At 40.5% G+C, this 12696-nt stretch overlaps 1 protein-coding gene across 5 annotated transcripts in view; it reads left to right on the plus strand.

Moving 5' to 3' along the window:
- The window catches only part of arhgef28a (Rho guanine nucleotide exchange factor (GEF) 28a), a 33333-nt gene extending 21366 nt beyond the window's left edge, over positions 1–11967 (plus strand). For all 5 annotated transcript variants that reach the window (XM_015043542.1, XM_015043543.1, XM_015043545.1 and 2 more), the window contains 3 exons: positions 1108–1626; positions 5658–5907; positions 11402–11967. In XM_015043542.1, coding sequence (XP_014899028.1) covers positions 1108–1626; positions 5658–5907; positions 11402–11559 — 927 coding nt within the window. In that variant the 3' untranslated portion in view covers positions 11560–11967. The remainder of the gene's footprint in view (positions 1–1107; positions 1627–5657; positions 5908–11401) is intronic.
- Positions 11968–12696: the final 729 nt, after the last annotated feature.

Here is a 12696-nt window from a genome sequence, read left to right on the forward strand (position 1 = left end):
TATGTGTGTTTTGTGTGTGTGTGTGTGTGTGTGTGTGTGTGTGTGTGTGTGTGTGTGTGTGTGTGTGTGTGTGTGTGTGTGTGTGTGTGTGTGTGTGTGCGCGTTCCTGTTTGGATTTAGGGGTTTTGATCACAATGTGATTTTCATATTCAAAGTTTTGTTTTCCCTCATGTGTCTGAAACCAAAACCAGTGATTTTATCAGTAAAGTGGATGCAAGGGGGGAAAAAAACTAGGTCACCAGTTGAACCTGATTATAATTTCCATTTTAATTTGACATTCAAATCACCTGCAACAAGGATGCACATGTGCAGGGATGTACATAGATAGACATTAGGAGGTGATAGAGTGCCTGCCCTTTTTACACTGAAAAAGAAAAAAAGTGCCCCTCTAAAATCTTTTTTTTTAATTTTTTATTATATAGCATGTGGCAGAACAAAATGAAGATTTTCTGTTTTGTTTTTGCTAGGCCTGTCGCAGTAAGCAATAAATCAATTAACCACAGGATAAATTAAAATCAGCTCAGTAATTTCCATTTGCATTATGTATTGTTTTTTTCTTTTCTCTCTCCTTCTCTTGCAAAAACTGCATGACAAAACGCTTTTGTTTCAACTAGCCACTTTTTGTGAAGGACAGAGAGACTTCAGAATTTTTTATTTTGTTTACCTTTTTATATTCAACATGTCTTACAGTTGAAGTATTAAATGTTCATTAGAATTTAACGTTCATTGATTCTTGAGTCATTATGCCTTAGCTATTATATTAACTGAAAATGGTCTCAAAACACGATGCTATTGTGGTGCGGGGGTTAAGCACAACCCACATAAGGAGACCTTAGTCCTAGACGCTGATGTCACAAGTTTGAATCCCGGCCTGGTGACTTTTGCTGCATGTCTTCCCCCCTTTCTCATTACCCAATTTTGTGTCCGTTCACTCATCTAAAGGCCACTAGAGCCAATGAAACCTTTAAAAAAACAACAAAAATATTATTTTTTATCACAATAACTTTTGGACAATTTATCGTCTGGCAAAATTTGTTATCGTGACCGGACTAAATACACCTCAAAATCTTCATGGTGAGGTTAACCACCATTTCTTGTTGACGCCAGGCTGCCTTAACCATTCAGGACACTTGCTACGAGGTCCAGAAGCTCCTCCTGCAAGCTAGCGAGCTGGCCTCGCCCCGCGGTCCCTGCCTGCACCTCCACGGCCTCCGCGCCAACTCGCTGCAGGAGCAGGAGAAGCAGCGCAACCTGGAGAAGCGCAAGGAGGAGGTGGCGGCGGCCCAGCGGCTCCGGGAGCAGCTGCGCCAGGAGAGGGACCGCTGGGAGCGAGCGTGCCAGGCCAAGAAGAGCCAGCAGGTGGAGCAGGAGAGCCTGCTGGAGGAGAGGGAGAGGAAGTGCCTGCAGGCTGCGCAGAAGCTGAGGCAGGACAGGGAGGAGCTGGACGAGCAACTGGAGGAGTACCAGCAGAGCCTGGAGCGGCTCCGGGAGGGGCAGAGGAGCGTGGAGAGGGAGCGCGAGCGTCTGGAGGACCAGCAGAAGCTGCTGCAGGCCTGGACGCACGGGCGGCAGAGCAGCCTGCCCGCCGTGATACCACACATGGTCATCCCTCTGGATGTGCATCAGGTAAGGAGTCCAACCTCCAGCCGGCATTCCTCTGAAAGAAACGCTCGACCCTTTGAGGAGAAGAACCAAAAATGAACCAAAACCAATATTTATGACGGCTGACATCATTTTGCCGGTATTTTCAGTGTTACAAAAAAAAAAAAAAAAAAAAAGTGAACGCAAAAGTTGTGTTTGTGTTTCTCGGGTGTACGTAGGTATGCTATGCTCATGTTCCTTTAAAGGGGCAGTATTATGTAAAATCAAAGATTTTGAGCTTTAAATTATTTTATACTCGTTATACTACTTATTCCCTCATCAGAAACAGATCTTAACTTAAAAACTGATTCTTTCGTACATGTTTGAGAAATCATTTAATCTAACTGTTCAGCTATGCAAAACACCTGGGGAAACTTTGTTTCTACTCAGAACTGCAGTTTCCAAGCTTCTGAGCCTCTGCCTCACGGAGCAGCGCTCCCCTACTCGGCTCCTTTCAGACTAACCAGTAGCAATTAGCAAACACCTGGTGGAACTGCACATCTGCTGAGCTCATTGCACAAGCTACTTCCTGGTGCAACGCTGGTAAAAACTTTAAGGACTAATGTAGGAGCCATGTTGTGATGACTTCCTGAAAGTGGACTTTCAGAAAGAGCAATAGTTCCTTAAAACACAATTTAAGGGCAATAAATTATGATTATAAGTCACATTTGACATATACAGCATTTTTATAAAAAATGAAGGTAGCACAGTTACTTTTTGATACAAAATGGCACTGTGTGCCTGGAAAAAAACATAGTACTGACCCTTTAAGATGCTGCGCTATGTGGACAGCCTCTAGTCATGTGACTCCACCCGCTCTCGTCTGTAACAAGAAGTGAAAGAGACAATGAGGTTGAGAAAATTGAGAAAATTTCAAATTTTGATGCGCCGGCAGTAGATGTGGTCCTGCAGGAAGAGGAGCAGAAATTAGCCATCATTTGGGAGTATCCTAGATAGAGTAAGGATGTTGAAAAGTAAGACTTTTTTTTTTAATTCTAAACTTGTTCAGTTGTGTTTTTTTTTTTTTTCATTAAGTTGCACATAATTGCGTTAAGTCAGTCCTGCAGGGTTAGTGCTGTCCTCCATTTATCGTTATCGAGGTGAACTGCTCAGTATATCACAATATTGACTTGAGGCCACATCGCCCAGCCCTAGTGGTGTCGTGAAGCACAGTTCGTCCAGTATTCCTTTCAGTGACCTCACTAATGAGATTCTTCTTCTTCTTCAAAGAACTATCAGCTTACACCGGTTCACCCGTTTCCTCCGCCGCAGCTCAACCCAGCCTTGACGTACAAGCTGTGATAACGAGAGCAATCCCAGCGCCATTCGTCTTCATGCTTCAGCGGCTCGGCTCGCCAATGAACATCTCAATGATTAATGATAATTAAACCGCCGCAAATAAAAGCTTCAACGAAAATAATTAAAACCCGAGGCACGCGGCCCCAGGAACCGATCAATTGTGTCCTAAAGGGCTTGAATTATTGACACCCTGTTTGAAAAGCACCTCACTGAAATTTGCCCAGACGCCGAAAGGCGTAGAAGATAAAGGATCACTGCTCTCTTGGACCGCTACAGACCTCGGCTTGAATGATGAAACCAACGTGCCACATGTACCACATACAATGTCTTGCAAAGGGTATTCACTTAAAGGTGGTCAGATTGGTTGGAGACCATGAGTGAACAGCAGTTTTCAAGTTTTGCCGCCGCTTTCTAATTGAATTCAGCTTTATCTAGGCATCCTGACACATGGGTTTGCTTTGACATAAACCATTACATTGTAGGTCTGACAGGAGTTTTTGTCCTGCTAGAAGCTTCAGTTATTTGTAGCTTCTATCAGTTTATTTTCAGGTTAGCCCTGTGTTTAACGCCATTCATCCACCTCACAGCATGATGCTCTCACTACCATGTTTCACAGTGGGGATGGTTGCCATTGAAGTAACCATTGGAGGCAATTAATAGTCCTACATTTTGTTTTTGGGGTAACTGATTAATGGGGGTTCAATATGTATGCACGCCGCTCTTGCAAATCACATTTCTTTTTCTGCCATTAATATGCACTGCTTTGTGGGAGAACCATATATACCCAATAAAAAATAATCCCAATAATGCACCTTGCAATTTTTGGTTGTAGAATGAGGTATTATATGAATAAATCAGTTAGAAGTTTGGACAATCAATTATTTTGACGATTAATTGTTTAATCGAATAAAAATCTCAGCACATTCTATTGATTTTTTTTTTTGTAGAATATTAGAAATGCATTTAAAAATGTGAATAAACAAATAATTCAGTTCCTTTTTTTAAAATAAGAAAATAAACATTTTAATGTCTAAAATTCAGTAACAGAATTCCTTTAGTGTATGCTTGATTACTGGTAGCAAAAAATGCAGTGGTAAAAAATTCTTCTAACATCAACATGTGAAAAGCTCAGCCATTTCTGCTGATGGTTTGTTTTTTGGATTACCAAATCAATAATTTGATAGTAAAAGGTGCTGAGTTGTATATTATTATCTTTTAGAGAATTTGAACCAGGTGAAGCTAAAACTATGCCATTTGAGGAGTTCTCAGTAGAACAAATTTATAGACGAATGTTATTTTTTTTTGTACAGTTTTGTCTTATTTACTGCTCTGAGTATGTTGTTCTTTTAGCAACTGGCCATTCTTTGAGTGTATGCTCCAGTCAACTATTAATTGATTACTAAATGAGTAGATCAGTTATTTCATAATTGCCCTGATTAAACCAATCAATCGTTTCACCCCTACAATAAGTACTTTTTCCGTGCACCATGTATGCGGAGCTCTGCTGGCAGGTGGTTCTGCACCACAATGGGCGGACAAATGAGCACACTCAGGTTACAATATTCCCCGTCTCCCTCATTAATTTACACACACCACTGTGGGTCTTTTTTTTTTCCTTTGTAGGCTAGATTTGATAAGGCTCTCCTTGCTTTGAGCAGACTTACTGTATGTATTTCCATTCATCTATTTTAGTCGCCAGTAACAAAGCGGTGCTCTCACAAAGGCGAGTGGAGGCAGTAGTGGAGGTCCTAATGTTTCCCTGGTAATGTTTTAGCCTAAGGCAGTAGTTCATAGGGTCAGAGACGGATCAAATGACACACACACACACACACACTCACATATCAGCTCTCAGGTCGTATCTAATTAGCTGTGCTGCCTCCACTCAACAGCGGAAAAGCCCTGTTGACGTGATCACTAGACAGGATCGCCAGCGGTCATTGAGCGAGTAGCCGGGGTTACACCCTGGACAGGTCCAGAGGGACATCTTTCACCAAAAAAAAATCTAATTGTCAGTCAGTTCATAAAATTGAATACACTGTAACAGGTTGTGTTTTAGAAGTCAATCAATCTTGACTTTGAGAGACCGATTTCAAAATATCAGCAAATAAAGTCCAAACAACTTTTATATTATTTTCATACACCATAAAAACTAGAACACACAGCTGTAGGGTTCGTTCCACACATGCACGAGCAGATAACAAAAACAAAAAAGCATTGTGCTGTGTTGTGCTACTTAACCAGTTTAGCTTAGCATTATTCTTGATAAGGAATATATTTTCCATGAGCACTTTGTTGGGAGACGGAGACTGGTTATTTACGATTAGGTGGAAGCTAAAGGTGCAAAACACATGCACGTTCCATGACATTCTAAATCACAGCACCATCTTGTGGCCTGGCATAATGACGACAGCTGACTTGAGGTATCTTGGCGGTTCCGTCCAAATGTGGATCTTTTTCCGAGTCAAAATCTGAAAATACCGACAGGTCTTAAATGGTTTTGATCGATATTCTCAGAACCATTTCATTGTATATTTTTGCCGTGACATATATCTACATAGGTATTGACTATAATTTACTTGTTACTTATTCAATGTAACATCTCATCCTGCTGGAACATTTTACAACTGGGGACACAGTTGGAACATCTTAAAATTTCCTTTGAATTCACGCTGCTTTCAACCTGAAACGTAACGGTGGGATTTTTCTCTGCCTGACAGGCCTCTCCGCCAAATAACTCCAGACAGCACTCCGGTAACGGCTCTGTGTTTGTGAACGAGGCGGCGTTTGCCAGCAGCAGCGTCAACAATCGCCACTTCAACCACAAGCGGAACGACCCGAGGGCACACAATTGTTTCAACAGCCTGTTGGACAGATCTAACAACAGACAGTACCCTGGTGTCACGAGCCCGCATGGCACTGGATACATCTACAGTAATCCCTTGGGAAGTCTTAAGCACTCAACCAGTGGTAAGAAATACCTAAAACCTTGTACATAGAAGGCTGGTTTATTGTATGTTAATATCTTTAAATTAGTATCGACATTAAATTAGCAATAATTTAATGGCATTGACCAGACAATTGGTGTTATCTCGTTGCCTCCTTTTGTAATGTAGGCTTGAATTAAAGACTCAGTTGAGTCCTATCGTCAACCATGTAGCACGTAAACCATTTAATTGAATGAAGGAATAACTTGATTATTTTTCAACTGAATGAGCCATATTGAAATATTTCAAATATCTACTTTGACCTAAAACCTTTTTTATGCTCATAAAGCAGACTGCAGTGTTGGTTATACGAGTTGAATCCTTGCTATTGTATTTTTATGAAATGCACAGCTGATGCTGTCCTGTATATATTTATTTTGTAACTGTAAAGCACTTTATGTTGCATCCGACAAAATCTTTACCAAACATAGTTCCTATGTGGTCTTAAAATTTTTGGAAAATTGTAGAATTTGGTCAGTATTTGCCTTGTCTTGGATAAGAAAAGGAAATTTGAAGAAATGTTTGTATTTCCAGATGTTACGTCATGTCTCATTGTCTGTTATCTTCTTTCCCCTCTTCCTTTCATGCTGTCTTTCCTTCCTCCCTGTCTCAAGGAAGACAGGAAACAATGATACATTCCTTGTATCATTGTTTTTTCTTTCTTTTTGTCCTTTACTGTCCTCCCTTCCTTTCTTTCTGTTGGTTCTTTCCTTGTGTTTTCTCTTTGGTCCTTCATGTTTTGGTCCTTTCTCATATCCTTCCAGAAGCCCACCCCATCTTTCTTTTTCTCCTTTCCGCCTTTCCTTTTACCTCTCCTACTTTTCCTCCTTCCTTCCTTGTCTCTCGTTAGTCCTTGTGCCATTTCTTACTTCCTTCTCTTCCCTCTATATCCCTTGTATGCCTTCTTCCTTGTCATTAGTGTGTTCCTTTTTTCCCACTGTTTGGTTTTTCCAGGTTTTGCATTTAAAAATCCACCAATATGTTCATTAAATAAATGTTGCATAACATGCTAAGTGCATAGTAGAACTTCCCGATACTTTACTCTCGACATTTTATGTTCAGGGCTGTAAGTGAATGGCTCCGATTATATTTTCCAGTTTTCGTTTCAGTTTTTACCTAACGCCATTAGGTGTGTTGGTGCTAATGGCACAGTGAGGGGTTCTGCTATCAACCTGTCAGCTGAAAGGAGAAATGTTCTGCCTGTGAGAATGTAAACAACGCGGAGCTTCACTGGTTTCACCCACGCTTGCGAGAGCACACTGAGCTTTCAAGGCTGTATCCCTGGTGAGGCCTCGTCTGCCCTTCCTCTCAAGCCCCCCACTCCACATTATTGTCTCACCACCTCCACCTGATCACCCCCACCACCCGCCCCACAGCCCTGCCAAAGGAAGAGAAAAAAATCAATGGATTCTCTATCTATCGCCTGCCAGGGGACACAACAGTACGTGAATCACAGTTCACAAGCGATGGGTGACTGATTAGAACATTGATCTTGAAAAAAAAAAAAAAAAAAATCTTTACAAAACTCATTACTGCATGACTTGTCATCACAGCAGGTGAACGGACAGAGGGGGAGTGGAGTGAAGGTGTGAGGTACAGGGTAGAGGAATGAGAGATCCAGACTCAAATTAATCTATGTTTCTTCTCTCAGGAGGTGTCAGCAGTCAGCAACACTCTCACGTCGTTCCTCATTTCTCATCCTGATATTGCAAACCGCAGATAAGGAAAATAACCATTTGCATTTGGCGCGAGTGTCCGTCTCCGCAGAAACGGGGGTGGGAGCTACCCGCGCCACCCTCCCGAGTTCCTGGAATTGTTTACCGTCTCTCGTTCATTGATTAGCTTATTAACCCCTTTCCTCGTTATCGAGCGCACACAGGCCCCGACGAAACCCGAGTTACTTGTTAACAAGCCGAGGGAAATGACGGCCGCGGTTCCCAGCATCAGGGTTGTTTCAGATTATTTTATCTGTAATGGGTTGCTCAGTGAGTCCCACAAGGGCCTGGAACGAACTAATCCACACAGGGGGAATATAATAATTGACCTTTTCTTAATTTCCTGCTTGATTAAACACCCCTATAAAGGCCCATCCTCTTACTTTATGTAGATTTAAAGAGCTTCTTTGTCGCTACACTTAGATTGAACCTCACCCTCACGCTCCCTCCGTGGCATGCGGAGGAACTTTCTGTTTTTAGTGAGAAAAAGAAAAAAGGATCCTCTTTCAAATGCAAATTCCCCACTGTGCCGTCACAAGGTTCAAGACACGATCGCACATCCCCTCGTCTCCTTGGCATGTAACTGCCTCTTTCTGAGACGCACGTTTTCACGGAGTAGATTTCCATAATTTGATCCAGGACAATGTAATCTCTTTGAAGCAGTTGGGTGGAATTTACCGACACGATGCTGACGAGTCGCCACCCTTTTCATGGGTTTCTGAAAAGGATCGGAGATGTGAGTAAAAAGAGCGGGAAAAGATGAAACCAGTTCACCTTTACGGTGGAATGTGGGTGAGTTGGAACCTCGTAGAAAAAAAAAAAGAAGTAAAACTTTTAATTTCCACAATGCTTTTTATTTTTTAACACTAAATTATATCCAAAAGGTCAAAGGGTATTTGTAAGGCACTATATAATGAAGTCATCCTATCGCTTTTAGGGTGTTTTGACAGCACCAGCACCAGCTTTTGGCTGGACTAGATGGAGTACTTCATCGCAAGCCATTTAGATTTAAGATTCAATTTCTCAACATTGCTCTGCACAAGATTGGGTAATAAAATTATACAGTATTGTGTTTTCCCTGAAGTCCCTCTGGCACAAAACAAAAAAACAAATGAAAAGCATTGCAGCAGAAAAATGGGGTCTGATGGAACAAACCGAGGACATATCAGTTCGTGCCTTTTTCATTGTAACCAGTTAAGTGTGTGTGTTTGGAGCAATCGTATCGTTTATGGGTCCAGCCGAGTTTCTGCGGATCGTAAAGACGTACGCGCCTATCCGAGGCTCGGGTCTGTCACAAAATTTGTGGTGTAGGTTTTGTTTTTCCCTTCGTCCTGCACATAAAGTAGTTAAATAAATATCCATATGTCCAAATATGTTGGGACGACAGAGGCTTGTTGTAAGGGAGTTTTTTTTTTTTCTGTGAGCACACAGAACAAAAAAGGCATCTAGATCCTACGTCGAGTCTGAATCTGTCATTTTTACCTGTGCTTCCTAAACTAATCGGTATGAATATTCATAACTTCATCTGTTTTTGGAAGGTTCTTATCAGAAGTGCTGATAAGAGCATCTGTTTTATGTAAAGTCTAGTTTAATTTAATTGTTCCTTCTGCATGTGGGCTTGAAGCGACACAAACAGAGTTCTGTCTCTCTCTGCTGCTGCTTCATAAGTGAGTCATACGTCCTTCAGTGAGGGGGGAAAAAAGTGAACAGAATGGAAAAATTAAGGTAAAAATGTGACAAATGTGAGACCGCTACTTTATTTTCATTCTCTGGCGTTGACATGGAAATAAAGAAAGTCCTGTTGTTGCCATGGAAGTAAAAAAATAAAAATGTAATGTCGCCGCCATGAAAATCAAACGCGTTATGCGTCTAACAACCATAACTTTCTTTAACTCGTGGAAGTGAGACAAAAAGAATCTCAAACTGAAAAATTCTACATAAGCGCACAGTAAATGTCAAAATTGAATTTGTAAACAAAGTAAAACTTTGTTTACAAAGCTGCTACTGTCACGACTGTCATGACGCCATCATACAGCAGCTGTCTTCAGTCAGAGGCCTGTTTGAGAGCCTGACTGCTACTGGATATCATCACCTTGCTTGGATAATACAAGCTAAAACATTTAATTTCCCTGTGGGATAAAAATAAACCATTTTTTGAGTTGGTATTTATGTCCTTCCACAGCAAGCCACAAACAGCGATATCATAAACATGTGGTTGATGTGACTGACAACTGCAACATCGAGCAACCTACTTGTTGCACCTTGAAGTTTATATTTTATTTAGAAAGCGTTTTGCCAAGTAGGAAAGACATTTTCAAATTTTTAACCGTTTTTTTTTTTTTTTTTTTTTCTGAAGCAAGCTGCTAGCTACGTTATCGTATATGAATATTACTAACATGGGATATCTCCATGACAGAGACTGAGTGTTTATATCATCTGGCTCCACGTTGATATCTCATCTATCAGCAACCATGTGGCGGCTGAGAGGGCGACTCTAACAGACGCTTGTATGATTAATCAAACAGAGACACTTTCCTGCAGGGACACAATGAGGCAATTTATAGTTCATGCCATCTGTTACCATGACAGCACACCTGCCCTAATACTAGACAGCCCGACCATTAAGACAAACATAAAGATGCAGCTCTACCATAAATGCACAGCTACATGCAACCCACATATTACTGCCTTTTTTTTAATGATTTTGCTTGTTACAATAATTGCATATTATTTAATCTTTTTAGTGTCTCAGACCCTGTATTATCATCAAGAGTGAGCCGGCAGGGCTCCTTAAAGTCGAGTCCTAAGTTTTAGATGATCATAAACAGATGATAAATTGGATAGTGCTGAGATGAAGGGCAATGGTTTATGGCTTTAGAATCTGTTATTATATGAACCTCATACTTTGATCTAAAAAAAAAAAAACGACAACATTGCGATTAGAAAAACACTGGTTAGCTAATTAGGGTGAGATTGTTAAATAATTTATCAGCACTTGCTGAACTTTGATCTTAACCCTTTCAAGCATTAGCAGTAAATAATCTTAAGCATAAAAAAGTCAATTCAATTCACTAGTTTTCAAAGAGTTTTTTACGTGTGAACTCAACACAGAGTCTTCAGAAGTATAAACGCAGATATTCAGAAACTCTGCATAATGGAGTGACTGATTTCTTTTATTCCCAGTAAATCAAACACTTCTTTAAGGAGAGATGCCATTCCTCTGAAAAAAAGCATTAAAAAAATCCAGATCACACTTTGTGAAGTACGGATGTGGTAGCATCATGTTGTGGGGATGTTTCGATCCAAGTGGGACTGGTGCACTTCACAAGATGTGTTTAAGTAATTTAAATTATTTATTTATATCCTCTTTAGGGTCAGAACTTTAGGACAACTTTTAAGATATCACTCAGGAAGGTAAAGCTTTGGTACAACTGAGTCTTTGATCATGTCACCAAATTAGTTTCAAAGTGGTTGATGAGAAAATCTTCAGGCAAAACTGAAAAGATGTTTGAACGCGACAAATCTGACTCCGTTAGAGCAGATCCAGCAGGCAAAATTCCAGTTCACTGTTGTGAAAAGCTTGTGCAAGGATAACTATTATGGTTGACCCACCTTCTACCAATCACTGTAAACTTTTGAGCATTCTCAAAAGGCTTTTTTCTCTTTTGAATAGGCTTATTTAATCTCTCTCTATCTAGGTTTGAGGTGTTACTGTGCGGAATTGAACTGTCTTCTTTTTTTCTTTCTTTTGTGCTCACTCAGAGTCCAACTACAATGGTAACACCTGGATGTCGACAGCTGACCCCGATCCAGAGCTCCCACGTCCCAGTGAGCATCATCTGGAGCTGAGCACACTGGTTTCCTTGGAGACGGACAGCGATCAGGAGGAGGGAAGGGAGGAAAAGATTGTGTTCCTGTGAATGTTGAACCGTGTCAGACTTAGGTTGATATGCCACCTGGAAACATTTCCATCTTATATTTTGCCTCAAACGCCTCTCGCTGCCGTTCTCCTCTCCCATACATCTCATCTCTTGCACACTATATTTAATGCTCTTGAAAAGATCTTTTAACTTAGGCTCTACCCTGTATCAATGAAAATGTCAGCTGCGTGTCTGCAAGTCCTACTTTTCCTTGCACCTCCAGTAAATTACAGAGCAGCTTAGCAGACCTGTTGTCCGTGAACATATGTTGTCTCTCACTTTAAAGAAAAAGTAACGTCTGACATGGTTGCAGGAGGAATGTTGCACTTGTGTTGCTGTGCTTGTTAAATCAGGGATTAACACGAAACGGTACACGCAAACATTTAAAGTACTGCAAATCCTACTTCAGGAATAGTTTGGCGGTTTTTGAAGCGAGGTGATGTTAGCAGAATATAAGCTGTTCATATTTCAGCTGCAGATAACTCTCTTGATGTCTCCATTTGATGTAAATTGGGATTAATATTTCTCAAAGGCTGAAGCTAACCTCTAGCTAGCTAGCTATGGGAGGCCTGATTAAAGAAGACATTTTCTGTTCTTAAGTTGTAAAACAAGTTCAGTCCCAAAAATGTCATAGTGGTTTAGGAAAACACTAAAAATACCTTTGTTAGATTTGCATTGAGTGGTTATTTAAGCAGTAGTCGATGATTATTTACACAGGAAATGAAAGAAGGCGGTGCGCCACCAATGGTCTTCCTGTGTGAAACGTGTGCTGTACTGAGTAACTACAGAATAGAAAAGTAAGGCAGTTTAACAAACAATAAAATAGGGTTGGTAACACTTTATTTGAAGGGGTGTGTATAAGACTGACATGACACTGTCATAATCATGACATAACACGTGTCATGAACATAAAAGAGTCTTTATGAATGTTTGACAGTTGTCATGAAGTGTCATTCGGTAAATAAAGACACTTAATGCAAAGTTGCTCTAAAAGTTGCATTGAAAGTCTGTTAAAAATGCCAAATTTGCATTAAATTATCATAATTTACAAAATCATGAAAAGTTGGCATTTTTAATTGACTTTTAATGCAACTTTCAGAGCAACTTTGCATTAAAAGTGTCATTATTTACCGAATG

The sequence above is a fragment of the Poecilia latipinna genome, unplaced genomic scaffold (genome assembly GCF_001443285.1).
Source record: "Poecilia latipinna isolate Pla-1442-1.1 unplaced genomic scaffold, P_latipinna-1.0 Scaffold638, whole genome shotgun sequence".
NCBI lineage: Eukaryota > Metazoa > Chordata > Actinopteri > Cyprinodontiformes > Poeciliidae > Poecilia > Poecilia latipinna.